Source organism: Rutilus rutilus (genome assembly GCF_951802725.1).
Source record: "Rutilus rutilus genome assembly, chromosome: 4".
Lineage (NCBI taxonomy): Eukaryota > Metazoa > Chordata > Actinopteri > Cypriniformes > Leuciscidae > Rutilus > Rutilus rutilus.
In genome coordinates, this window is record NC_140212.1 from 2,483,833 (window position 1) to 2,496,700 (window position 12,868).

The following is a 12,868-nucleotide window of genomic DNA, read 5'->3' on the forward strand; positions in this document are numbered from 1 at the left end:
AGGCTCTTTTCTGTAAAGCTGCTTTGGAAATAGATGTGTTGCTAAAACCATGGCATTATTTTGAATCAGTCAGAATCAGTATTTTGTGATTATCACTGTAAAAAAAATAAAAATGTTTTTACATTTATGTATTTAAATTTATGTTTTATTATTGAATGGCATATTGGTGCATGAACACAGCAAAAAAAGAAAAGAAAAGATTTTTGTCTTGTTTTTCAGTAAAATATCTAAACATTCTTACAATAAGAAACATTTACTTGAGAAGCAAAATGACGTGTTTACTTTAAAAAAAAAAGCATAAAAATTAAGTGAATTTATGCTTAAAACAACAACAAATATCTGCCAAAGGGGTCAGAAAAATAAAACTTGTTTTCCCATTGAATTAACTTTTTTAATGACCCCATTGGCAGACATTTGTTTCTTGTCTTAAGTATAAACTCACTTCATTTTGTCCAACTAAAACATTTCATGAACAATACATAAATGTTTTGTTGTGCTAATATTTTAAGAATATTATTAAAAACCATAAAACTTCTAACAAACCTTCTATTCAAGTTACTGGAAGAACGTTTGTTGATAACTTTGAGAGAACCTTTCCAGAACGTACCCTGTTAGCTGGATGCCAGCTTGAAAAAGTATGAGAATGCACCTTGATTATTTAATTTCATAGACAAAAACCACATATTGACAACCTTAGAGTGTTGTGACCTTTGCTAGGAAGGAAATTTAAAGACTGGGCCTGAACTTACCCCTATAAACCCGTGTTATTCTGTGTGTGTGTGTGTGTGTGTGTGTGTGTGTGTGTGTGTGTGTGTGTGTGTGTTTCTGTCTAATGAGCTCGCTGTCTGTTTGGTGCTCTGAGTCCATTATCACACTCTTAATTCTCCTCATGGAGGAAATCAACGGTTGGAATAGTTAAGTGGCACCCATGGCCTCTCGCCCACACGTCCTCGCTCTCATCCTCACGAGGTTTCCACCTCCACCAAAGCATCTGAGAGCCGGCGCTCTTCAACCTGAACCCGTGTGCCGCGGGCAGTGTCTGAGAACGAGGCCCCTGAGGGCCGACGAGCACATGTACATCTGAGACTGCGGTTATGACGTTAAAGAGGTCTTTTACTGCTGGCAAAATACACTTTCAGTAAAACTTGGCTGCCTATGCAGTAGAAAGGTAAAAAAAAAAACTTGCTACCTGACTAGAGAAAACAGAGAAAAGGGGCTGTTGCCTTTCCTCTTGCCAAATAGGTAAGAAAACTTCAACACCCATAATGCACTGGGCTTGTTGCCATCCAAGGCCACTCCCACTAGTCTGTATGGATACGCTTATCAGAGTCAAATACCACCTTGCTTTAGTAGGCAAGGCAAGTTTATTTATATAGCACATTTCATTAACAAAGGTAATTCAAAGTGCTGCACATAAAAGGAAACAAATACATAGGAATAAAAATGGAATGCATAAGAAATAAAAATAACAAAAGGATGGAAGAGTCAGACTGTTTGTTTTACTTTGAGATTTTCCCATTTTGATTGAACTGTGCCTGTGGTGTTTTTGTGGCGCCTAAATAATCTTTTGGACATCTCCGTTAGATCCGCCAACTCAAATCGTCCAGAAAGAGCTCTAGGACTGACCCTCCAGAAAACTTTTATTTGTTAGACTTGTATTGTTCACGGGTGCAAGGATTCAAAAGTGTTTAGCGGGAGTGAGTTATGTTCAGTTTCCAGTGAAGGATCCAGTGTGTTGTAGGCAGTGACTAAAGGCTCCAACGTATCATAAAAACGGAGCGAACGCCTCAACGCAAATGATAAAAAAGTCATCATTTGTAGTCAACATTTCAAACGTCAGTTCTGCCCGAAAGCAAAACAAAGGCTGCGTTCCAGTCCAAAATTGTCATGCCCTTCACTCGCTAACTTCCCTCCATCTCGTTCACTCGGATGTACGTCATTGCATACGTTGGACGAGTGCCCACTTCTGGCGGAAACTGCAATGGGCTGAACTGGAACGTCCTAAGCCCTTGATCACTTGGAATCAGCAAAAGAGTTGATTTATTATTTACATTTTTGTTTTCCTTTAAGAATTTGTTTACTGCAGCATCCAAATGTTTATAGGTGTGTTTGGGTTGTTTTAAATAAATAAATAATTAATTAATATATCATAGAGTTGTTTGTTGTGGTGGTGGTTAGACGAGCTATGTGGTGACGTCACAATTGTACTGCATTGTGGGACATATAGGTGCCTGAAGTGTACATGTGAAAAAGATTCGCTCCCTCAGTCAAAATCGAGGGAACGAGGGTCTGTCCATATAAACTTCCCTCGTCCACTTCACGAAGTGGAACGCACTTCAAAATGGCGGCAGGGATTCCCCCGAGGGGAAGTTCGCAAGTGCGTGTCTAAAAATAGACTGGAACGCAGCCAAACTCGCGTAACGGTAAGGAAGCTGTTGACATAGTGTTCAGTTCGTACAATAATGCAGAGTAGAAAAAGTACGATACAATTTTCAGTGATAAACCTAAACTAACAACAACTGTTTAGTGTAATAACCGTAATGTCCATGGATGGGGATACACAAATATTGAAGTACAATCTGTAGTCTCACGAAATCCCTGCAGCTGTCAAATGTTTTACTGACAAATAAACGTGAATTTCTCGGTCCAGGTGACATGGAGAACGAGTAAGCATTGTTCATTTACATATACTGACACATCGTAAACAAAGCAGGTCTCAAAACAGCGAAGTTTCTCTTTAAATTCTGCACAACAACAGTAGCTTTTATAGTTTATTGATTTACATATTTTTGAATAGAGAGAAAATAATCAAATGCTATTTGTAACTGGATTATTTAAAAATAGGCATTAGCTTATGAACATTTTCTCATTTAATTTGCAGGAAAACCACTATAGCATGTCATAAAACACAGGCTTTCAGCCGTGCACAGATGGTTCCAGCCAAGAAGATGCAATTTAATAGATTTAGGAAGGTGCAAAGGTTTATTGGCCTCATGCGTCGATGCCAATGATTTTCAGTGCGCAAGCAAACCCATCTGCTGAAATTAACTTAAGAGGGCTGGTTCAATAACAGAAGAAAAAAAAAAGAAAAAACTTTATGAAAATGCCAACTTCATTACACAATCCATTATAGCGCAGTGCCAGGTGTGTGATTTATGCCGTGGCGCATTTCTGGGTCTAAATAAGCCACTGATTCTGACCTTTCCACAAACACGCAGAAATTAACAATAACGCTCTTGCTGACTCAACCCAACATAATGTGCATCTGTTGCTTAATTACATTTTAATCTAAATGTTGTCTTTCTGGAGTAATGAAGCACAAAATCGCTTCATAATTCACGGGCTGTGCGACACATTAGTCTTTCTCTTTAACTTCAAACTGAGATGCAGAGCGAATTTATAAAAAAAACATTTACACTCGCCAATTTAGCTCTCAGCGTGAATGCGACGTGATTTTACCTTTGTTCCCTTTTACATCAAGGCAAAACCTCAAGTAAAAGCCACCGTGGCTGAATGGACAGGGCTACATGTTGCTACTGGATAAACAAGCAATCTCAATGCCTGTGGCTTGTAATTGAATCAGGCTTTCAGAAGTACAAAGGTTGGTGTGTTTCAACACAATTCTGATGGACGCTCTATTGATCAGCCGTATTTTTACACATCGCCGTCAAAAACCACCCAGACCCCTTTTGCTCACAGCTAAAATCAAACGCTGAAACCAGAAGCGAGTCATGAAAGTCATGTATTTGTCTGTCATGATGCATCTGCTGTTTGCAAAGATTGTGCAATAATGTTAGTATGTGAATGTGCATAACTATTAGCCTACTCATTAGTAGTAAGTAGTAAAGCAAAAGCAAACCAACAAAAAAGTTTTCCTTCTTTGCCTTAAAGGGGTGGTTGATTATGATTTCACTTTTCTAACTTTAGTTAGTGTGTAATGTTGCTGTTTGAGCGTAAACAACATCTGCAAAGTTACAACGCTCAAAGTTTAAAGCAAAGGGAGATATTTGCTTTTAAAGAAATCACTTTTTAAGGACTACAACAAACGGCGGGTAAGGACTACACCACATTCCTCCCGGGTTAGTGACATCACTAACCCTAGAATTTACATAAACCCCGCCCCCGGAACACGATTTATAGATTATCAAGACAGAACATGCTAATCAATTACTAGAAGATAACTACACATACGCTACATAAATTCATCAACTAACCGTTCAGAAATGTTGTCAACATGTTGTCACTTCTTCTTGAGTCTCTCCATCTTTCTGACTTCGGTTTGAACATAAAAGGCTAAAAGTTTTAGAAATTTCCAGTGCATGTGTGTGTGAGGTAAAAGGACACGAGCTCTTGAAGCTCTGCCCTCTGTGCCGGAAGCAGTAGCTCATTTGCATTTAAAGGGACAGACACAAAAACAGTGCGTTTTTGCTCACCCTCAAAAAAGTGACAACTTTAACATGCTATATACAAATATCTGTGGGGTATTTTGAGCTAAAACTTCACATACACACTCTGGGGACAATAAAGACTTATTTTACATCTTGTGAAAAGGGCATTATACCACCCCTTTAAAACCCACAAAAAGCTTTAAAAGGATGTTGTTTACATCAAATTACATGTAAAATCCTGTTACAACCCAAATCCTGTTCTCAACAGCTTTTTGTATTACAAATAAATGAATGCTACACTCAAAGCAAAATCATTATTATTCAAGTCTATCTTGAAAAGAGTTTCTGGGGAAAAGTTCAGTCTGAATGCACAATGAACGCTGAGTGTTGGGGCCTGAACTCATGAATATGCATGTCAATTGTTTGGCAATGAATGTACTATTACTACAGTAAATACTGTTAAATAAATAAGAACAGGCAGCAGTGAAACAACGTCGCACTCACAAGGTTCATCAAAGCCATAACAAGCATCTTAATTAACAACTAAACCCACCGTCCCATCAGCACCAATGGCGGGGGAGTTAAGTGATCCATCTCAACAAGTATTTCTTGTTGATAAGGCAATCCTAAAATGCAGTGCAAAAGGCAGTAAAATTGTGATAAATACGGTAAGAAAAATAGTTTTAAATAAAACGATTTTTTTTTATACAATAATAAAAACTAAGATTTTACTCAATATATTTAGCTAATTACTTAGCTCATTTACATATCTATTAATGTAGCATTTAAAAACATTTTGTTAACATTATCATTAAGTAGTGAAAACGTTGTTTCTGAATGTTCTCTGAAGGAAACATTCCATTGTATCATTCTGCGAACATAATGGAACGTTACTTTTGAATGTTCTCTGAACATTCCGAAAGAAGTCGTAACATTTAAAAACCGTTCCAAGAACAAAAAAACATTCCATGAACAATGCATAAATAACATTTTGGTGCTAAGGTTTTGAGAATATTATTAAAGACCAGAAAACAGAACACGCGTTAAATTAACGTTACTGGAAGATTTTTTGTTCATAACTTGAGAGAACCTTCCCTGTTAGCTGGGAGGCAGTAGACAGCACAGCAGCTCACTACATCTTCCAGTGCATATATTACACAACAGCATTATGCATGTAAGAGCCTCTTTCACTCTGCCAAACACGACTGGAGGCACTTCATAGCTCTCAGAAATCTCCTGAGGTAAGACCACACCTGCAGGGTGGCCCTGATAAATCACCTCCCCAATGAAATGCATCTGAATTGCACCTGCAGTGCGCTGGGACCGTCGGAGGAATGGAAATCAGGGGGACTAACAGCTTGAGGCCGTCCTCTCGCTGGGCATCCTAATGCTGTGGCGATTACCTAAACAGGAGATCTGACGGGGAACTCCATATGTCCCATTCAGAATCACTATGCGCTGGCATCAACGCCGGTTCACTGTTATGCAGGCACTCTCAGTGGTTGAGAATCTCTCATATTAGCAAGTGTTTTCAGTGTCTAAACTTAACATCAGTGTATTTCAAATGTGCTATTTAAAGTCTTATGAAACCCCCACCTCAGCACAGGTCAGTTTTCACCATCATTTTGAAAAGTAGCCTCTTTACTTGAGCTCAACTGTTTATCAACTGTTTCATCCACTTACTAATGAGGAAAAGCATAAAATCTCCATCTACAACAATGCACAAGTATGCAAAGTAATGAGCCATTTTTATTTGAACTCTTGTTTCAAAAATACACACAAACGCGCTTTCAAATTTCTAGTAAGTTTGAGACTTCCACAACATTGATCTTTAGATAATTGGTCTGGTCGTTTGTGCTGCCAAGTGTCAGACTGCATCTATAGTCTCAGATGATCCACAGACCATAACTCAAGCAAATATACATTCGCAGCCAATGCTTCAAACGACAAAGGGATACAAATGATGCTCTGCTGATGTATAGGAATACTAGCACTCACCAATGTCGCATTAGTAACTATCTAATAATAACAGCGTTTTGTTGGCCTTTAAATGCCATGACCTGTTCGCAAAAGAGACAAAACACATACGCAGCCAAATGCATATTTACATGCACGGCACCCAAGACAACGTCTCTTCTAATCCTGTTTAACGTGATTGCTTCCTGATATCAAAGTCTGGCAGCTGACATGGTGTTACAGAAAAAGATCTGCGCTTGCAATATGGGACATGCGTCATTTAGTGCGGATGGGTCGTTCGGCACAGCGTGTCTACATCAATCAGTCAAATCATGGTCAGCTAATGAGTGTGGAATAAACAGCAGTTTCATTAACATTGTGTCGTTATTTGGCACAGGACAGCCGTGAGTTGTTCCTATGACAACTACAATGAGCAGTCGGCCAGAAGTGTTATTTAGTCTGCTTATTAAACATGACCGTGTTAAAATCTATTGTTGTCAAGAGGCCACTTGAAGCTCAGTCTACAGACACGTATACACCTCTTTACGGGAGATCGTTTATGCAATCCATTCCAACTCCTAGAGGCGTTGTTATTCTAGGAAAAGACTGCATTGTAAGAGGTTGTCACTGCTGAACTTTAGCTGTTTACATTCATAAATAATGACAGAGAAAGAGCCCCCTGGTTCGCTTAGTTTCCACCGACAGGCATAGCAAAATGCCGGAGTTTATTTCACTGTCGCATTTGGCCTAAAACATCATCTTTCTGCTGTACATTTAGACTACAATAGAGTTTGGGCGGTATCATTCTCCGGAATCATCCTGCCTTGAGATTCTTCCAGGCCACTCTCTGTCACATCGTATTACAAACAACTGTAGTTTGAGTTATGTGAGGTCACCCGTGCTTATGAAGACCTTGTCTGCTTCATAGAACAAAAAAAAAAAAAAAAGACTTGGAAGTAAGCAGGCAGAAACTTATCCAAAGAGTGAGCATACAAGAGAGGATGCAACGGCCATGGATTGCCTCTTGTGCCATTTTTACCAACAGCCTTCTGGCTCCCAATCTAGACACTGTTAACCACTACGCTATAATATAACCACCATTCACAACAACTACAGACTCTGGCCTTATTCCCAGGAACCTCAAACAGCCTCGTAATGTTGGCAAACGTGACGTAGACGCATACAGTGCTATGCATAAGTTTAGACACCCATGCTAAAGTTGACTAAAAAGAGGAATAAAAAATCATCTTTTGGAAATTGAACTTAATTAAAAAAATTAGGAAAAATCCAACCTTTAAGGACACCAATTTTCTTTGTGAATGAATAATGTATCGTAAATTAATAAATGTTCTTCCTTAAAATACAGGGTGCATAAGTCTGGACACCCCTATGTTAAATTCCCATAGAGGCAGGCAGATTTTTATTTTTAAAGGCCAGTTACTTCGTGGATCCAGGATACTATGCATCCTGATAAAGTTCCCTCGGCCTTTGGAATTAAAATAGCCCCACATCATCACATAGCCTTCACCATACCTAGAGATTGGCATGGTTTTATTTCAGTTAGTCTAATAGCTGGTTTGATTTGCATTGAGAGATGATCTTATGGAAAGTACTCCATGCCAATCTCTAGGTGTTCTTAAAGGTTGGATTTTTCCTATTTTTTTAATTAAGGCATTAAGTTCAATTTCCAAAAGATGATTTTTTATTCCTCTTTTTAGTCAACTTTAGCATGGGTGTCTAAACTTATGCATAGCACTGTACGTCCCGACGTTAGGGCCTGGTCCCGATTGTATTTTCCAATGCCCAACTCTGATTGTTAACAACACACTACGCCCAATTTCCAGGCCCTAGAAAGGCAAAGTTAGACCTCTTATGTGAACCTGCTAACAGCCTTATAATGATGGCAAATATGAGACACATCTGCCATGATGACCCCAACATTTTTGTTTAACTTGGAAAATATGGGCTAGTCTCAATTGTAGGTTTTCACTAACGCTATCTCATGACCGATTCGTACGTATTTTACGAAGTGGCTAATTCGTACAAATTCGTACAACCTCACTTGTACGAATTTGTGCAATTTGTCTAAAAATTAGTTTAGGGGCGGGTCAGGGTTAGGTCATTCGTATTAATTCATACGATTTGGGCAACTCGCAGAATACGTACTGTACGATTGAGCAAAAATCATACGAATTCGTACGAGTGAGGTCATATGAATTCGTACGAAATAGCCACCTCGTAAAATAAGTACGAATTGAGATCGGGTTTGTTTTTACCTACTCCCTTTCAACGCCTCGCCCAGATTGTTAACCACTACATTACACTACGATGAATATTCACAACAGCTACAGACTCTGTCCCATTCCCAGGCTAGGACCTCTTATTTGACCCTGCTTACCTCAAATATCATACTTTTGGCAAACATAATGGAGACACATCTGCCGCGATGACCCCAATAATTTGATCAAACTCTGGTCATACTGGCTGGTCTAAATTGTAGGTTTCAACCAACACCTTTTAACCACTACACTGTACTATAACCATCATTCACAACAGTTACGGACTACACCCCACTCCCAGGCCTCAGAAAGGCAAGGTTAGACCTCTTATGTGACCCTTCTTACCTTAAACACCTTCATAATGTTGTCATAATGACATAATGACCCAAGTATTTGTCAAACTTGGCAAATATGTTCTGATCTTGAAAGGTTTAAGTCGACTCCCAGCCCAGATTATTTCTCATTACACTATACTATACTATGACTACAGTTAATAAAAGCTGCAGGATACTACCCACTCCCACACCTCAGAAAGGCACGGTTAGATCCTTGGCAATTATGTCTTGACATCTGTCATCGACAACAACTACAGTTTGCTTCCCTCTCCCAATCCACATGAGAACAAGGTGAGCTTAACTCACCTTAAAGAGCCTCAAGATGTTGGCGACCATGATGGAGACCGAGCTGGCGGCTGCACCAATGACTCCGACGATTTTGTCGGGCTTGGCAAATATGGGCTGGTCTCCATTAGCACAGCGTACATCCGAGCCGTCGCGCTCAATGAGAGCTTGTACAAAGGTGAGCGACTGCTCCAGGGCGTAGGTGTCCCGTGAGCAGGTGTCCAGGATTCGGGCGCCCAGCGTCACGTTGGGTAGCAGCTCTGGGTCTTTGTTGATAAGGTCGATGGCAAACAGCATTGCCTCCAGTCTGTGAATACCCTTCTCCTTCTTTAACTCTCCGCAGGGAACGCCACGCTCACCCCGGGAGTGAACCGGGAACAGGCCACCCAGGATGATGTCCCCATCCAGGCGGATAGAGTGGGCGTATTCAATGGGTGGCGTCTCCAACTTTTGGAGAGAGACTGGTAACCAGTAGCAGAGGAAGAAGAGGAGCTGGTACTGAGTCCGAATTAAGCGTACAAGATCCATATCCACTGGGATGTTGGGGTCAGCGTGAGAAAGTGTAGGGTTTAATTTCCAGGTAATGGGATTGAGGACTAACGGGGAAGCAGGTGGACAGGAACATCCATTCCCATTTCAGAGCTGAAGTCGAGCATCTTGATCATTTAGGCCACGGGAACGTCTCACGGGGGCACGAACGCCTGTTGTGCATGTCATGTGACTGGAAGCAGAAGATGCGAAAGACGTCAGTGCCTCCGAAACTCTCGCATCTTCAGAAGCATCTAAATAAAAGAAAACATTGTGTGAGTGGCTGCACAAAGAGAAATCAAACATGAATCAGACACGAGCAACAAAGCAAACTCACGGACATCTTGACAGAAAGGAAATTACAACACAGTCATTTGGAGCTCAGTGTGGTCTTCCATTTCTGCCTCATTGAATAAACAACAAAATCAAAGCCTCTTCCCTCACATTTGCATAGGCAACCAAAGACATTTCGCAGCGAGGGGAAATGTGTCTATTTGCGGACAATAGAGCTGTCAGGTTGATTTTTACACCTCAGCTTGTGGATTAAATAGTAATCAAGGTGAGTTATGACAGATAGATCTTCACAACAGTTTTTTGTCAGGATGCACATATTTAGACATTTGGGGAAATGGAGATATTCAGGAATTATTTTGATGTTAATGTTTAATTATATTATAAACTAAAAACAAATTTCTTTAAATAATTGTAAATAATAATAATATCAGTACAGTCACCAATATATTGTGTGTTCTTAAAAATTTGGGGTGTATTTCAAAAAGAAAGCATATATATATATATATATATATATACATACACACAGTCAAAAATTATTCAGACACCTTGCTATCCTAACTTACATAAATTAACTATAGTGTCCTGCTGCACCCACTAGTAAATATATATATATATGGTGACTGAATAATTTTTGGTTTGACTGTATATAGCCTATACACCACACTAGGCTCCAAACCCAAGGTAGTTCATTTACACTTTTGTTGGCACACACCAGGCACCTAAAACATTTCAGAGAGTCGAGACAGAGAGAGCCTCTCCTGAAACACCTCCACATCGCCACTAGAATGGAGAGCCATCGTTTGATTACGCGCAGTTACGCACAGCCTCGCGCTTTCGAGAGAGAGAGAGAGAGAGAGAGAGAGAGAGACACGCTGCGCAATCTGCCGCCTCCGTGCGCCACGAGCATCACTCCACAAGTCCACTGCACACTTCTCAATGAGACTGTGCTCTCCTGGTGAGCCACTAATGCCACTGAAATCCCACACACTAACCCAGACACTGTGGAAAGATCCCCTCATTATTCCTGGATCTTACCGTGAACTTTAGATTACCTTCAAGACAACATTCGTGATGTTCTGTTTTAGAATAATGACTATCTGTTCTAATTGCTTCTCTTCTTCTGACGCTGTATTCTATTCTATTTTCTGTTCTGTTCTATTCTATATGCTCTGTTTTTCCTCTCCAGTCATCTTTGGGGAAGACCAGTGCGCATTCGTTTGAAAACGCATTTGCATATACGACGGTCTATGCATAATTGGATTTGTTTCAGCCTAATATTCTTCTAGTTTGCACGAATTAATCTCTATATGGGAGCTCAGGTCTTCCCTCTCTTCTGTCGTTTTCTCCAGACACAGATGGAGTTATTACCCTGGCAGTCGCAGTGTGTCCCATTTCTCTTTTTAATTTACACGAATCAGTATGTGTCAAGCAGAACCCTCCTCTGCTGGAGATGCCATTATATTTCCACCAGGAGAACCTGTCTCGTGGGAACCCAGAGCTCTCTCAACTGTAGTTGAAAAAAAGAATACAATCGCGTGCAATTGAGAGTTTTGAGTCTGTTAATGCAATTCATGAGAAAGACACGAGACGTTATCAAATTCACATTAAGCACGCACATTTCTGATTCATTTCTGAATTTATTATGTGTATGAATCAGCATGCATGCGTGTGCATTTACGCACATTCCTTCGATGCAATGCAATGATTCACACACTATGTAATAAACACTGCATTCTCCTTCATTTTTTTATACATCCAGTGTCTCAATAAAAGCGCAACTATTGCGTCTAAAACAAGAAAGTGCTGTTAAGTGACAATTGTCATCTTAAAAACAAATGAGCTAAACAGAAACAACTGCAACATTCCTGTAGGTCTCAGTAACAATATAACACAAGTTATCTATTTGATCACTGGCAGTTTTCGCGCTCAAAAGATTCCAAACATTCCAAACAAAAGAACGAGCAGATCATATTTTCTCCTAGATTATTGTACTTGCAGTATAATAGCAGTATTTTAATACATACTAAGATGGAAGTGCGGTAGTTGTGAGATCTTACCTTCTTTCTGCCCTCAGATGTTGGTTTGTGGTGCTGAAATGAACAGCGCATCACCAAAATCCTCCCAGTGAATGTGCCTCTCTCTCTCTCTCTCTCTCTCTCTCTCTCTCTCTCATCACATGCAGTCTTAAATGAAGCATGCTCTCATTTCAGAAGGAAAATGCACAGGATGGTTTCCTCGGAACGATTAAGGAAACACCCACTCTTGCGCACACAAAAAAAAATTGATGCAGAAGTGCAGAAATAGTTGAAGAAAGGAGAGAATAAATGCAGGAATGTGAAGAAGGATTCTAACGTTATTTGGGATTTCGCGATGCAGATTTGACTTGAAATAAATATAATTTCTATATACAGAAACTGCTTTAACACGCATTTCAGTTTTTAAGTGTCAATATTATGATGTCTGCTGTCGTCTAACGCATTATTTTGGGATGTACTCTAAATCACCCTAGTTCAATGTATTGATTTAATGAGTGTGAATGCAAACAGGTAGCCTAGTTTCAAACTCTCCTCAGCATGCAAAGGTCTATAGGCTACTATTTCTTTATTCAGTCGTTATTTTGATCACAGCTACAACTAACCAAAGCCACATCTGAATAAACTGAACTTGCATTCCCAAACAGAAAAAAAAAAAAAAAAAAAAAAATTGGGAATGTCAGCTTTGGTTGCCTTCAACAGCTGGTTTATAAAGAGTGCACTATTGCCCTCTAGTGGTCTCAAAAACACTTGCTCACTCATAATTCCCA

At 39.8% G+C, this 12,868-nt stretch overlaps 1 protein-coding gene across 2 annotated transcripts in view; it reads right to left on the reverse strand.

Annotated features, from left to right (window-relative positions):
• Window positions 1-12,221, reverse strand: part of grm8a (glutamate receptor, metabotropic 8a) — a 203,556-nt gene extending 191,335 nt beyond the window's left edge. Inside the window, exons 1-2 of one of the 2 annotated variants that reach the window (XM_084407247.1) lie at window positions 12,123-12,221; window positions 9,265-10,025 (exon numbers count right to left, since the gene is read on the reverse strand). In XM_084407247.1, the coding sequence (XP_084263373.1) occupies window positions 9,265-9,771 (507 nt within the window). In that variant the 5' untranslated portion in view covers window positions 9,772-10,025; window positions 12,123-12,221. Of the gene's footprint in view, window positions 1-9,264; window positions 10,026-12,122 lie in introns of those variants that run through there. The other variant, XM_084407246.1, reaches the window with a different exon arrangement.
• Window positions 12,222-12,868: the final 647 nt, after the last annotated feature.